A 16,754-nucleotide genomic window follows, 5' to 3' on the forward strand; every position below is an offset into this window, starting at 1 on the left:
AAAAAAAAAAAAAAAAAAAAAAAGACTAAGATAATACCTCTTCTCATAATCTTAATCTTATAAAACAAGAATTTAAATTTCTACTTTCTCAGCATATTTTCAGGTGAGAACCATTTACTATAAAGTTTATTAACTGAAAATGAATTTGGTTCTCAAAATCAATGACTAAGTCCAGACAGATCATGCTCACAGCCTTCCTTCCACTTGTGGACCAGGGGGTAGATGATGCCTAGTTCACATCTTTAAAATGTACTTTCCTATCAATTTAATTTTAGGTCAGGTATTTACTGTATTTTACAGAGAAGGAACTGAGGCACAGAGTGATAGATGCTTTTTAAGGGAAGCCTAGAGCTCTTTGAGACTGGACAGGACAACAGCCCAACTGATCTGTCTGTGGGGCTGTCTGTGAGATGACTGTTCAGTCACCTGCACAAATGTGGACAATACGACTTGTGTATGTCAAATTCCACTGTGAAAAAACATCAGAAACATTCAACTTGAGTGTCTTTTGTTAATAAATACATAAATATGTACACCAGCAACCAATCTGTAATCAGAGAAATTGAAAATCTGCTTACTCTGTAAATCTGTCTTTAGACTGAGCTTGACTAAAGCAGCATGTGGGAGAATGCATGTTTTGTAGTCTAAGGTTAAAAAGATTGCAGCACATGTGAGCTTCTTTTATACAAAGGGACAAGACAACCTCATAACCTACTTCACTTTATTTTTAAATCAGGATTTTTAAAAAGTACAGTCAATCCTCATTATTCATGAGTCCCACATCTGCACACTTACCCACTTGCTAAAATTTATTTGTAACCTCAAAATCAATACTCCTGGCATTTTCATAGTCATTTGAAGACATTTGCTAAGTGGGATAAAGTTTGAGTTGCCACCTGAGCTTGAAGAAGACACAGCATTGCCTTCGTGTTTCAGCTTTTATACTGTAATCGTGTGTCCTGTTCACTGCCTCCTTAGTGCCACATTTTTCGTGTTTTTGTGAATGATTTTGCTGTTTCAAACGGCCCCAAGAGCAGTGCTGAGTACTAAGTGTTCCCAAGTGCTAGGCTGTGATGCACCTTACAGAGAAAATGCACGTGTTAGTTAAATGAGCTTTGGTGAGGCTGAGTTATAGTGCTGTCGGCCGTAAGTTCAATGTGAGTGAATTAACAATATATATGCATTAAGAAGTATTTAAACAGAAACACACGTAAAACAAGGTTACGTATTGACTGGTTGACGAAGATGATGTGACGGGAGGCTTGCAGGAACCTAACCGTATATTTCCCCTAAGAGCAAAGGTTCAGTATTTGCTAATTCAGTGTTCAAGGTGAATATATAGAATATAATTACCGTGAATAATGAGAGCCAAGTGTATATCCTGAGCTGGGCACTAAACTGGCATTTAGTTACACACTGGGCTGGGCCCAATCTAAATCAAATTCCTGTCGCATAGGCTCGTTACAAATCCGGTAGGAAAGACAACAGATTAGCCAGTGAGCGTTATTTCATTCTGGTTGGAGGTGGCCACCTGCTCCTCCCTGCCCCACCCAGCCTGCTTTCTTGCAACTGACCTGACCATCACAGAGGTCGATGAGTGGGGTCTTTTCCCGGCTTGCTTTGAGGAGTTTGGACTGGAAGAGCTTGCCATCAAAATACATCCAAGGACAGCAGTGTTCCCAGGGCACTGGCTGGCCACACGCGTCGTTCGCAAACAGGGCCATGTCCACGCCACTCATGAAGAGAGCTGACAGCTGAATGCCGCGGGGGTCGAGGTTCTCAATCTTTAAATGGAAAAGAGTGATTTCTATGGAGTAAGAGTACTACAGTATCCAATTCTTACAATGTCTGACTACAACTCTCCACAGGTAATGAGCACACCCCTCAACCAAATACCCCCTAAGCAGCCCTATCACTACCTTACAGTGTCTTAACGCTGACTTGTCTGAACAGAAAGACTTATGTTATTTAACAAATTTAAATTTAAGAGACTGTTTTATAAACACACTGAAATATTTCAATTTGGAATTTGTAAAGAGTTACACAAGTATAAAGTAATACTGTATTTAAGGTGGACACATGACAAAGTAACAAATTATTAATAGTCTCCTTAGCAGTTAAGAAGCCCACAATTCATTTACGAAATAAAATTTTACACTGAAGATTCTAAACACTGGTACTATATTAACAGAAATGTTGTAAAAAGGAATATTCTATTAAGATTCTACATTTTTCAAGCAGTTATCTTAAAAAATTACTTGGTATAATTTCATTCTTAAGTTTGTACTTTATGTTTACATTATTTTATATGTTAATGTTTTAGATAGCAACTTATTAATGAGACTGTCAAAATGTTTTAGGAGAAATGGATAGCTTATAAATGAAAGAACACAACAGCAAAAACACTGTATTTGAACCATGCAGACTATCAGAATCTAAAGACTTGTATCTGTGGGTTCTTCTCACTCAGTCATTAGTGCTGTGAGCCTTCCTTTGTACACACAGCCCTTTCTTCTAGCATCTAATGTGTAGGATAAGAAACACTGACAAATACAGTCAACTCTTGATTATCTGTGAAGGACCTTGTTTGTGGATTATCCAGGACTGAGCTTTAACTGTCCTGGTTTCTGTCTTCCCACCTTCCACACTTATTTTCTAAGGTGATGGTCTCTTGAGAATGCAGTCTTTATGGGTACCAAACTAAGCAATGCCTAATTGTGGCAGGTAAACCGGCTTTTCATTAAAGATAAAAAAGATGACTCCAGTGCCAAATACTAATGAATTTGATTATCTGATGTTTTGTGCTGTCAGTGTCAACATTCCCCATTATCAGCTAACACTGTTTTCCAACCTCCCCCGCCTTTTTTTAAAAATTTGAAGTCAATGCAGTAAAGAACTTCCTGAACCTGGAGAAGTCTGTCCACCCCTCCCAGCCCACCTCTGCTGGCTCCTGCTTCTCTAATGTAGTGTCAGAAAAGGGAAGTAATAATCATGTTCAGTTGAGGGCAGGTGGGGTCAGGATGATAGAATTAGATGCCTTTTTACATTTATGAGCAGAAAGGGGAGAGAAAGAGGGTCAAATGGAAAAAAAAAAAAAAAAAGTCACCTAACTTACTTAGATCCCCACCGGCCTTGCCTTTCTCTGCACTGCAGAAAGGAAGTGGAAACTCCCTTCTTCTGAGTCCTGAGGCAGAAAGAGGGAGTTTCTCCTCCCTAAACACTGACACTGTGGGAAAGTGGCACAGCAGCGATGCCAGCCCAAGCTTGGAGGCCGCCTGTGCAGAAACCCATCCCCTGGCCCCTCTGCAGGGACGATGGCAACCAGGCCTATAGCCACTCTCTCACTGTCAGCCCACAGCCTTCCAGGACAGAGGAGGGAGGACCAGGTCAAGGCTGAGGGGAAGGGAACAATGGTGCTGATGCTGCTCTAAAGACGTTTGCTTTATAACAAAGTGCCAGCGGGGTCCTTCTGGTGAAATCCGATACTGCTGTCATTTCTTAGTCACTGGCGGTGTTGGTCATATCCACCCTTAGCCCTTATTTAACTAATATAGCTCAAAACCATTTTGGGCAGATGGCCATCTGAGTGCTGAGGCTAAGAAATGGGAGCCGGTGCACGGAACACAGAAGCACCCTAGTTAGAACAAGTAACCTCCCAGTGAGCGGATGGGAGGAATGGATATATCTACATTATCCACACACATATACATTTATTTTAAATGGCCTCATCATTAGTTGAAGAACTGTGTTTTTACGGGTTTAAAAAATGATTTTCAAGTCAATTTGTTTTAGAAATAACAACTACCATTAATGCAATAGAGAAAAATTCTTAAAATAAAAACTGCCTAAATAATGTGAATAAAATCTCAATTGCTGTGTGGATTTCACTTCATTCAAAAAAATTTTTAATTACTTTATGTGGTGTTTTATATTTCATTCCCTAAATGTTAATTACACACATAATACTATCTAATATTTACGGGGCACTTAATAAATATGTATCAGACACCACTCTAAGTATTTTTCCATATATTATTTCATTAACATCTCAACAATCTCAACATATGATACTGCTGTTAGTACTCCATTTCATAGATGGAGAAACTGAGTCACAGACAGCTCAATGTCACAAAACTGATCTGGTGGCACCAGAATCTGAACCCTTGATCACAGAAATGGTTGCAATATTCACATTCCAACCTCATTCTCTTATACCACATAAGATAAAATATTCACCATTATTCAAAGTTCCTCAACTAGAAAAATAGTGACAAAATTTTATGATCTTACAGGAAATACAAATATGGAATGTAGCTCTGGCCAATTAGTTCAAGAACCAAATTCCAGTGAGGTTACTTGGTCCAACTTCTAATTACTGGGCAACAGACTCTTACTTTGATTTGTCATATTTACCTATACGCACAACAATTCTTACAGGTATCACAGACATGCTGCACGTCCCTACTACTGTCTTTAAAGCTCTTCATTTTCCATCTTTTAATTCTGCACTTGGCATGTGAAACTGTTAAAAGAATTTAAGGCAATTATAGGGATGTCAAAAGCAAGGGAGAAAGAAACTGGATAAATATTAAAACTGTGCAAAGGTCCTTCTCCTCATCCTTCACCCGCCCTCCTCCAAACACAGCGTCAGTGCTGATTTTACCTTAGTCATTATTTTTGTGCTGGTAACCTAGGAGAAGCGCCACAAAAATAAACCAGGCAAAAAGTGAAGGCCGTCAGTCAATCATTGTCATGGATCCTCAAGGAGCCACGCAGAACACTCAACTATTCAGGGTCGTGGCGGGAGGACAGAGACTTGACAAGAGGAAACTCTTGCAAATTCATTTAAACCAATGGTTTCAACATCTTTTCCCACCAAACCTCCTATCAGAATAGCCATAAAGAGGCCAAACTGTTCAAAATTAGGTCTTTTCTTTCTCTTCTCCTATTTATTCTCAAAGCATATAATGGACAAAAATGGGAGAAGAAAAACAGGATCTGGGCAATCCACAAACTGGATAGTGGCCCCTAAAAGAACAACAAAAATCAAGAGTTGACTATATCCTCAACAGGAAAATGGTATTTTATAGAAAAGCATCGTCACTGCTTTTGAAATATCAAAACAACTTTAATGGTTAAGTGAAAAAGCAATTTTGAAATTTACTTTTCTATCACTGAATTTTGGGACCCTCAGTCTCTGCATAGGGATTTTTGTTCATTTAAATAATGATTATTCCTATCAGTTCTCAATCTGATAGCTGAGAGGATCTCTGATCTTAAAAAAAACCCAACTATCTTTCCCCCCAATGAATGCTGTTATTTTCCCTTCCAGCTCTTTCAGAATTTATGGTGCTCGTGAATGAAGCACTAACGATGCAGGCTGTCCTTGGTGAAAGGAACACAGACCTCCAGACCAGCAAGACCCAAAGGGATAGTGGTGGGCTTGAAGTAACTGCACATAAAATGGGTCTTTCTAAACACAGCTCTAGAAACGCCTGGCTTTAGATGAAGAATCAGGAGAAAATTATGAAAGCACTAAGACCTCAAAAGAACCAAAATGAAAGCTTAGAGTGCGACTGTCTTTCAAAAGTTATATCCTATGTGTTGATCCAAAAATGAAAAGGATATGGGAGAAGATGAACTTTGAGTAAAAGCAAGTTGATGGTGAATAAGGCTTGGTGGGCATACCTGATACCTGGCGGTCTGATTTTCAGAACTGGGATGTCAATACTGATGTAATAATCTAAATAAGAGAAACAGGAAGTAGAGGTAGAGGGATGGCACCACACTCTAGTAAAAGTATTTACAACACCCCTGAGCACAGTCTGCTGATGAAGATGGTGGTGATGGCACCACACACTAGGACACAGGGAGGGAGAGCCTGCACTTAGTATCAGCCTCTCGGGGGGACACCCGGCCAAATATTCTAGAATGAAAACTTAAATTCAAAACCATTTAAAAAAATAATTTCTGCCTAACAAACAGAAAAGCTTAAACTACAAAGAATACAATTTCAGGTAGATTCTCCTAAGTTTGGTTGTCTTTAGTTTAGCTTGTTTCAAAGTCATCAGAAGCCTAAGGTGACCACAAATGACATGGGCTCCACACAGTTCAGGGTCAGCACCAGATTACTGAATTTAACTCAGTAGTTTAGGGGAAACCAGAGATTTATTGAGCCCCAACAGTAGAATACTGAAAACCCATCAAATGAGCCTAAAACTCTTCTGCAGGGAAAGAACGCCTTCATAAAGAATGGCAAAAAGATCTAAAAGTGAAGGCGATTTTGTCAAAAGAGATTACTTGATTACAAATCAAATTTTGTAAAACACAAACAAAAAACACAAACAACAACAAAAGAAAACCAAACCAATGGCAAAGAAAAAAAACAAAACCCTGTACATTAAAAAGGAAAGGCAGATCCACTAATTTAGCTAACTCTGAAAAGTCTTGAATTTTCTAAAATTTAGTGTAGAAATTAGAAAGCGAGTACAGCCATGTGGACACAGTGACTAATAAAAGTGCACTGAAAAGATAAGCACACCAAAAAAATCAGGTGACAACATGGAGAAAATTAATACTGTCAAAACAATTAAAGAAAAAAAGGAATACCAGAAGGGAAAATTAAAAGGAATACGATGTTAAATGCTGACCAAAAGGGCACAGGGATGATGACATAACATTGTTCTTCAAGTGGTTTTTTTAAAAGGGATTTACAATACCAGGAGGGCAAAGACTATTTTTTAGAGAAAACGAATGCTGTATTTAGGAACAGAACGAAACAAGAAAAAGAATCCTGGCCAGATGTTAGTAAATTCTTAGGACCAAGCCCTCCCAGGGTTTGGGATCCCCACCTGAAATAAAAGGAAGTTTATTTCCTGATGTGGAAAACAAGAATAAACACCCATTGGTAAACAAGGGAAAATCTTTATCGAACAAAAGTAGACTTGACTGTTTCCATAACCGGGAAGGAAATTCCTTTTGCCCTGAAGGCTCTAAATTCACGTCATTATTATTACTAGTTTAGTGCACTGAGTGACTCCTCCGTGAGGTTAGCTGTGTCTCACAGAACTCCAAAACAAGACTTCCCAAAACAAGGAATGAGGCTTGTCAATTACCTTGAGCTCCTGCAGCTGATCAGGCTCATAGAGTTTGGGGGACAATGCCTGTGCCAGGAAGGCATCCAGCTCCTGGCGGCGCAGTATCCGTGCTCCAGGCCATTGCACCATATACCTACAGCGGGCAGACAGAGAAGGCCTGGTGTCAGGATGGAGCAGTCACCAGTCACATGCATAACCTGGTGTTCAGGTTCTAAGGAGACTCAGGATGACACAAGCTAAGGAGGCCTATATGGATTTCTTACCCAGCTTTTCTATTTTCTCTGGATGATGCCAATTACAAGTGAAAACCTAATCATCATCTGGGCTGATCAGAATGTTTGATGTAATTAAAAATAACACTAAATTTAAACACACTGCAAACCAGCTGGTAAGTGATTTTTTGATACAACTTTACTTTTGTGAGGTAAAAGTTAAGCACAAATTTTACCCTGAAACCCTGAAAATATATGTTAAGCGCAAATTTATATGATTTATCTATTTTAATTCAAGACAGGATACCTGGGAGGCAGGCCCTAGGTCCAAATAAGCAAGATTTATCTCCTGATGAAGAGTAAGTGTTGTGCGAACCGTCTGCACAGAAGGGGCTCTCGCAGCGGCAGCTGAATGCCCTGCAGTGGAACAGGAAGGCACAGCAGGGACAAGAACTAAAGCTTCAGCCTTCAGAACTGGTACCTGCAATCCCTGGCGACACACAGACTTACTGGGGCCACCCTGGTGTGAGCAGCTAAAGGGAAATCAATTTCTACAACTTCAACTTCCATTTGTACTATCTGCCTGAGAACTGCCAGGTGTCCACAGTCCCTTTTCTCTGCCAATCATTTCCCCTTTACTCACCTTGCCGCACGGCACTGCCCCAGTGACAACCTCCAGGACATTAAAAAAAGGCACAATCCCAAATAGTATTTGGGTGTGAGACAGTAAAGGGATAACCACTAAGAACTTCGTCATAAGTCTCATTGCATGTCCAGTGGTTCCTAAGTCTCTGCATTCAGCAAACTTGAAGGATGACCTAGCCAAGTTGCCAGATGATCACCAAAAATAACTTCTGGAGATACGTAGATCCCTATGTGATCTCTGGCAAATAGCTTAAAAGGAGTCTGGAGAACTGTGACATGCCTAACAAAACTCTTTCCAGTACTGTCTGCTGAGAACGTTTTCTCAGTGCTTAAAATTTAAGTCAACAAAAATCAGCATCAGAGTTGGTACAGAGCCCGCTCTCATTTCTGTAATAATTAACATCCAGCCACAGGAACATAAACTTAAAAGGTGAAGGAAGAAGTTTCATCCAGCTGATTAAGAGAAGTATTTTCAATAAAAATCCCAATAGAAAAATGAAAGTGCTTGCTGGTGCCAGGCACTAGTCTGAGTATTTACACACACTGATTCCTCAAGTGGTCACAGCAACTCTGAGGCAGGAACCATTACTATCCCATTGTAGAGATGGGGAAGTGGAGGTACAGAGCTTATATACTTCATGGTAAAATTATGTAGTAGAAGCAGAAAGGGCATGCAATTTCAAGGTAAACAAACAGTGGATGTATGGTATTTAGATTCGAGTGATGTCAAAGTTTTACTTCATTAAACTGTCAACATTTACAATGACAAAAATAACACCCTTTGCAATTGTTTGAGTGCCACATATCTTAAATAAAACAGTCATACTGAGTTTTTACCAGGGCTTGATGCAAGAAACAGCAAATCTGAAGAAAGTCTCCCTACTTTTCTCTGAAAAAAATTATTGTGGAAAGATTTTGCTCAATATACAATGTTCTTTGCCTAAGTATCCATATTATACAGCCCTTTTATTTCTTATTTTAAAAAAATTGTGGTAAAATACACATAACATAAAATTTACCACTTTAACCATTTTTAAGTGGATAGTGCAAGGGCATTAGGTACATTCACGGTGTTGCACAGACATTCTCCCACCATCCATCATTACAACTCTTTTCATCCTCCAGATCTCTGAAACACTAACTCCCCTCTTCATCCCCTAGCCCTAGGCTAGATGTTTCTTTAAAAATTATGAATCAGAAAAAGATTGTTTTGGGGACAGGCTGGTTTTCTTAAGATCTTTCCTGGTTTTTCTGGCAGCAAAGACTCTCGGCAGTCAGTTCAGCTGCAACAATGAAAAGTCTTTTGGGTTAGAATACCTACCACTTCCTCCATTTGGCTTTCTATTTACATTTTAACAAAGTCACCCTTTATCTCTTTTTCAATGTAAGTCCTCAGAAAGACTTTCTGGATGGAGAAAGAATATGAAGTGTGTTCAGAAAGATACGCATGTACATAGATAGACAGTTTAAATACCATAGAACATGGATGGCACCAATGGCACTGCAGTCAGGGGCAAAGGTGAGAGCAGCAAAAACTGACCCTTGGTTATCTCAAATGTTTACGCTCTTCCTATCTGTGCACTGACAGTGTTTTCAATCACTTTGTGTTTCTCAGTTTTCTCTAGACATTCTTTTCCATGTCTTCTTCCAGGGTCAGGCCTTAAGTTTCCTACCGTGGAAGTCTGAGGGTATCTGCAGTTCCCCCTTAGTCACCTCTCCTCTCACTACCCTTTAGAAGCACGGAAGCTGGAACAGAAGCAGGTCTCCACGTCACTTGGGGGACCAACGTGATCTGCCTTCTATTGGCACAGATGGGGAGCTGGACCCTGGTATGCTCCTTGGGGTGTTGGAAAAGCCTGCACTTGTTTGGGGGCTCAAGCCCTCTATCTCCCTTATTGTATTTATTAAGTTCCTCCAGAACGTAACTCAGTCTGTCTTCTCAGAAGCTGTCTTGGATAAGGATCTTGCCTGTCTGGTCTCAGCTGTACCCTAGGAAAGGCTGCTTTCTGTTCTGTTCTGGACACTTGCTTCACCCTCACACGGAACCTCTGCTCAGATGCTGGCCCCTCCTCATCTTCACTACAAGGATTTCTAGAGATTTGACTGCCATTTCTTCCCCCATTCTCCTTATTGCCGTTGTATGGGTGCTGATATCACTAGTGAAAGCATAGAGAAAACCACCACCTCCCGGCTGGGGTGTGCCTGCCCCAAAGGCAGAAGCGGAATCTCACTGCACGCAGGCGCTGGCTGCCTGTTTTTAAACACAATTTCCTGGAGCAGCCACACGCATCAGTTCACATGCTGTCTAAAAGACGTATGATCTGCAGATCCCTGGTCTGCAAACAAACCAGTGTTTATTCTTCAGAAACATCTCTGCAACAACCCAAAGAAACACGAGAAGCTGTCTGAGATTGGAGGAGACAAGGCACCTGAGCACAAGCACAAGGCAAGATTTTGTTGCTAACAAAGGATGTTATTGGGATAACAGGAGAAATCTGAGTAAGATCTGTAGATCAGATGTATTAGTATTATTTTTCTGATTTTGATAATGCCCTTGTTTTCTTAGGAAACATAAGGAGTTTAGGGGTAAAGGGGTATCATACTCACAACTTCCATTCAAGGGATTAAGGACAAATACACAGACACATGGAGAGAAGAGGAGAAAGCCACTGCAGTAAAAGCTTAATATGTGGGGAATCTGGGTGAAGAATAGCCACTAACTTTTTGTACTAACCTTATAATTTCTTCAGGTTTGAAATTATGTTAAAAAAAAAAAAAGATTAAAGGAAGGGGAGAGCCTTTGGGATGACAGCCCAACCTTGTGACTGCGGACATTTGCCCCGCCCCAGCCATCAAGGCCAAGGGTCATGCTGTGTGGCCTCCACAGGGCCTTACCATATCTGGGACACAGGCTCTGCCCTTTGTTGCCCCCTCCCCCATCCTCAGCAGACCTTTGTCGCACAGCTGCAATTTCACCAGAGAAAGACCACTGGGCCACGGCCCCAGGCCACAGCCTGTCCTTGGCAGGCCCTTGGAGACATACACTAACCCTCTTACTCATTTGCACCGCCCCCCCCAAACCCCTGCTCCATGCCCTTCCTACTCTTCACCCCACGTTCTCAGCAGGTCATACCCATCAATCAAACAGAAGCCATGCAGGGAATCCTTCTTTACCTGCTTGTCCCTGTGGCCCAAAACACTCACGAAGGTAGAACAAATTCTCTTAGCAGAAGTGGACCAACCCATTTACTGGTGTCCTGGCCCCAAATCCCCGAGACTGGTCCCATAAGCCATTCCCTCTCATCTCTCCCCAACCATCTCGCCTCAGTAAGCCCCTCCTCCTCAGGATCTGAAACTGTGAGTCTTTCCAAGTGGGAAACTCCATGGCTCCAAGCCCACAATGCACACAACAGTCTGCACAACCAAGCATGTCTTCTGGCTTCCACCAGAGTAGCAAATACGAGGGAACCTGAGCTGCACTCTCTGTAGCTTCTCGACACCACAGAGATAAGCACAGGAAGAGGTTTGGTGAAATGAGATTACTAGCTGCATTTATTAACCTTTTCAAGTTCTAAAATGAGCACGTTTTTTATAAACAACACAAAAAAATAAAAACAGGGACCAGGACAATCCTGAAATCTGGAAAGACTTTCCATCTGAACAGTGCCTAAAAGAAGCATAGCTGTTTCTGGGGTAATGGCCAAGGAAGGGCCACAAGGACAAAGACAAAGAGTGGGGCCCAGTAATATATCTGGAGAAAAACATGGTCTGAAAGGATACATGCACCCATTGTTCACTGCAGCACTGTTTACAATAACCAAGACATGGAAGCAACCTACATGTCCATTGACAGAGGAATGGATAAAGAAGATATATACAATGGAATATTACTCAGCCATAAAAAAGAATAAAATGCCATTTGCAGCCACATGGATGGACCAAGAGACTGTCAAGTAAGTCAGACAGAGAAAGAGAAATATCATATGATATTGCTTATGTGAGGAATCTAAAATGAAATTATACAAATGAATGTATTTACAATACAGAAGTGGACTCACAGACTTAGAGAATGAACTTATGGTTACCAGTGGGGGAAGGGTGGAGGGAAGGGATTGTTAGGGAATTTGCGATTGACATGTACACACTGCTACATTTTAAAAGGATAACCAATAAAGACCTACTGTATATAGCACAGGGAACTCTGCTCAATGTTGTGGCAGCCTGGATGGGAGGGGCGTATGGGGGAGAATGGATACATGTATACGTATGGCTGAGTTGCTTTGCTATGCACCTGAAACTATCACAACACTGTTAATTCGCTATACTCCAATATAAAATAAAAAGTTAAAAAAAAACAAAACCCAAAAGATATATATTAAAAAAAAAGAGTGGGGCCTGGTCACACTGTCTAGTCTGCACCCACCAGGCAACCCAGTGTCCCAAGAGGCCCAGTGCATGGAGAGACAAGACGTGAAGGCACCGCCATCCCAAGGAGCATGAAATAATGTGAGCACTGTGCTCACATCAACACAGCAGTGGCTTGTCCTGCACTAATGTACAGCTGCTTCTGGCCAAGAGGCAGCCAAACAAGCCTTAGGCACAGCACACATCATCCTCACTCAGTGCCCAGTGGGACCTTCAGGTCAGGTATATGGTAGACAGTTAGCTGTCCACCCACTAGATTAAAGGCCACACATCATTTTAAACTTGGAAGAAACACAAACAAAGTAACCAAAATTATTACTGCTAATTTGATCTTAGAGCACCCAAAGTCTTAATCTTAACGTTTTGGCTAATATAAAATGAACTCTCCATCAGAGGAAACCAGAAGAGGATTCTAAAACCAAAACAAAAAAACTAGTCTTTCTCACTAGCTAATCCTCAATGGAGATAAAGATAAGAAACTGATACAGTATGCTAATTTTAGTCAACCTCAATTTAATTAAGGAAAGGCTTCTAAATAAGTTATTGGCCTTAAAGTCTGTTATGAATGTAAGAAACTTCAGGAAATAAACACCTGACTAAAGCTCTGCCCCTGTACTCAGGAAGCAGGTGAGACCCAGTGGGGGTCAGGGGACCATGGAGAAGGGGCCAGCCCAGGGGGATGGGACACACAGGGCTGGGGCAGGTGACGACCTGTATGGCAGCTGGGCCCCAGGCTCTCACTGTTTGTCAGGGCCAGAGACCATACACATGGGAAGGGAGACCTAGGATGGGCAGGTTGAAGAAATCAAAAGCGGAAGTCTATAAACATGCAGTTGTTTGTGTGCCTGTATGCATACTGGGGAAGGTCTGGGAGCAGCAAAGTTGCTGTCAAGAGCCTGGTGTCCAATACTGACCCCATCACTAGAAACCAGGGCTGCTGGGAAAAGGGGGCATCCACGGTAAGGTCAGAATCTCTGCACAGAAGTGCTCACATGGAGGGCAGACTGACAAGGCCCCCAACTGGCCCAACAGGTGACAGTGGAGCACCAAATTACATGACGGCAGTAGTGGACCACAAGTCATTGATGAAGCCAGGAGCCCATGTTGATATAAATACAGTGAAGTCTGAGGAGGAATGGCATTTTTACACAAAGTGCCTCCCATGAAATTGTATTAGTTACAAGGGGGACGGAATGGCCTTGCTGGAGAAGCCAGGCAGACACCCCCTTTGCCAAGTGGTCAGAGCACAGATGCACAGCATGGATGAGACAAGGAGGAGCAGAGGAACAGCTCTTCCTTCTACAGCATCTGCTGAAGACCAATGGGACTTCACCTCCAAATACAAAGGGAGGCTCTGAAACAAAACCCTGAAGTTAAGATAGAAATAAAGTATTAATGTTGATTGATCCTGATGGCTGTATTGTGGTTACATAGGACAGTGTCCTTGTTTGTTAGAAAATCACAAGTATTTTTTTTAAACATCAAGCATTTTTAAAAAAAGCTCTTTGTATTATACTTGCAACTTTTTCCTAAGTTTGAAATTGGTTCTGAAAAAAACCCTCAAAAAACTAATTCACCTGATTCAAGTATGCATGCCAATTCAAATTAACTCCAAAACACCAACAGTGTCCACATAGGCATTTGTGGCCCATTGGCTGAGAGGGTCTGGAAGCACAGAGTACCCACATCTAAGTTTTTAAACCCCTCTTTCCAAGGCAGGAGCCAGACCCTTAGAGATGGCAGGTTCCAGGGCAGGGAAGATACAGGACAGCCTGGGCATCTTGTGGTGCCAGAAAGCAAGGACATGCTGGGGGGACCAGGGACATAGGAGCCACTGAACGAACTCCCAAGGTCTGAGCTGGAACAAACTGAACAACCAAATAACAAGGTTATATCAGGTTATAACCCTAGGAAGAGAGATAACCATGAGTCCAGACTGATCTACATATGCTTAAATAAATGAAGGAGGAAGAAGAGACACATTTTCCCTAAAGAATAATTACAAATAATACATAATATAGTTCCCCAATAGCCTTCAAAAGCTTTAACATTTAAAGGATAAACTACGTTTAAAATCATTATGATATTTACATAAAATACAGGTTCATCAAATACACCTATTCTATAAACATACTATATAGCATCAATTCAAATCCACATTGCATTTACATGGCCTATGTTTCTATAATATATGAAAATATGAGATGAGGACAAACTTCAACCGACAACATGATTCATCTGGAATAACCCCCACCTACTTCATACAGAAAGCGTCTTTGAGAGGCATTTGTACAAGCACCTGCTAGAGAACACGCAGTGGCTGAGGCAGCGGCCAGCAGCACCTACCGTAGGACGCAGCACAGCACCGTGAGATGAGTGGGCACGCTGGCTGGGTTGAGCATGGCTGGTGTGTCTGACCTCATGCAGGCCAGGAAGGCCCTCATTCTGCGGTTCTTGTCCTCCACTGCCTTCCCCAGCCAGAGTCTCTTCAGATTGGGGCAGGTCCACTCCCTGAAGGCAAGAGCTTCCACCAATTCTGGGGTTTGCGGAGATTTCCCTTTGTAAGCTGCCCACTCTTTAATGATCACTGGTGAAACTACAGGAAGGAAAATCAGAGAACCATTTATGCCCTATCTCAGCTACTTTAAGCCTAACAAAAACAAACAGCTCTAATAATTACAGTATGAAGATGTCATTCTGGTATAGCAATGGATTCTCTCATTAGTAAGCCATCGGTCATCAATCCTCACCTCTAATCCTCATTTTGTTCCTTATGGACTTCGGTGACTCATTCAGGTTTTCAGTCCGGCCACCAATAAATTTCTTCTCAATCAAATCAAACTAGATTTCCCCATATAACTAATATGTATAAATCAACGATGTTAGATAAAATTTGTTTTCATATTATAAATCCATTAATAGTTTTAGTAATAACAATGGGTACAACTTACAGAAAGTATGTGATTATCACAGAAATCCATGGAAAATCCAATTTAGATAGCTAAATTGAACGACTGAACCTAATTGAACCTTTTTCTACACGTCATACTAATTAGATCTGAGAAATAATTTGCATTTGGTAGCCACTTTACTTAAGGACCTCCTACTTTAACAAATAAACTGTTAAAGTCTATTTTACAGATTGGCAGGGACAAACTACCATGTAGTGAGATCCCCAAAGCCCAGTAAAGTGGCAAGCGGAAGCGACAGTCCATGTTTTGAAATCCCAAGTGAAGACAGCACACAGTATTTCTCTTCAGCAAGACTGAAGACAAACTGTAAAATTCCCCATTTCGCTTCAAAAAAAATCAAGAAGTTCTAAGTTGATTTCATACAAAAAATGACCTTTTATCCACCGTAGTTTTACCACTATTAGCATCAATTAATTCTTAAAACACACAAACATGCACATTTTCCCACATAACTTCCAAATAACTTAAGGGAGAAACTGTGACGGGGGAAGGAAAAAAATGGAGATAAAGCATACTGCAGAGAAATATGTTAAAATTTCTCACGAAGTGCATTGATGTAAACAATTTCATCAGATCTGGGTGTGAATTTTGTAACAAATAGCTCACTTTGGTCAATAAACATCAGAACTGAAGCAGGGCCCCATGGAGCCCCTGGCCCAGAGAGCTGCTAGCATACCCCACCCTCCCCTCACATGGCTGACAGCTGATACAGAAACCAGGATGGTGCTATGCTTCTAATGTGATCTTGGATACATCAATTATATCCAAATTACCATATCCCCTCCCTGTGCTCATTTTCCCTAAAGTAACACCTGAGACAAACCGAGACTGTGAAGAACCCAAATCCTGACAAATGATTAACTGGCTCATCTCTAGCTCCACCCCAAGTCTGAACAGAATCAGGCAAGACAATCATCTCTTCCAATGTCACGAAGAACTTCAGGAGTCATATACCTGGATATACACAGTTGTTAGCAACAGGAAAAGCAAGCTTTTGCACAATCAACCCCAGTCAAGTCAGGTGACAGTGTGCTGCAGAGGAGGGCCATGACCAGCCAGCCATTCTGCATGGACCCCAACTCCCAGAAGCAGGCTGCTTGAGCAGGGGTGCAAGTCAAGACAGTTTTTGAAAATTTCCTTACAAAAAAGTAACTGTTTTGTCACTGGGAAATCCCTTTAATTTACATTTGTATATCTTAGTGTTTAAATGTTAAAAAAAAAAATTTAAACTTAAAATGTTTGTTTTAAAATCCATCAAGTCAAAACAGAGATATACATGTATATATAAATACATGTCTTTGAATTTATCTATATTTTAGGTGCCAGACACAAACTCATAAGGTCCCCATTGTCCAGCAGTCCCTGTCCTCGGACTCACAATCTAGCACTCACCCCCATTCCTG

General features: G+C 41.2%; 1 protein-coding gene across 2 annotated transcripts in view; it reads right to left on the minus strand.

Annotated features, from left to right (window-relative positions):
• Positions 1-16,754, minus strand: part of FAM120A (family with sequence similarity 120 member A) — a 105,173-nt gene that overhangs the window by 12,814 nt on the left and 75,605 nt on the right. For both annotated transcript variants that reach the window (XM_007468159.1, XM_007468160.1), the window contains 3 exons: positions 14,726-14,975; positions 7,116-7,230; positions 1,575-1,784 (listed from right to left, as the gene is read on the minus strand). In XM_007468159.1, the coding sequence (XP_007468221.1) occupies positions 1,575-1,784; positions 7,116-7,230; positions 14,726-14,975 (575 nt within the window). The remainder of the gene's footprint in view (positions 1-1,574; positions 1,785-7,115; positions 7,231-14,725; positions 14,976-16,754) is intronic.

This window comes from Lipotes vexillifer, unplaced genomic scaffold (genome assembly GCF_000442215.2).
Source record: "Lipotes vexillifer unplaced genomic scaffold, Lipotes_vexillifer_v1.1 scaffold466, whole genome shotgun sequence".
NCBI lineage: Eukaryota > Metazoa > Chordata > Mammalia > Artiodactyla > Lipotidae > Lipotes > Lipotes vexillifer.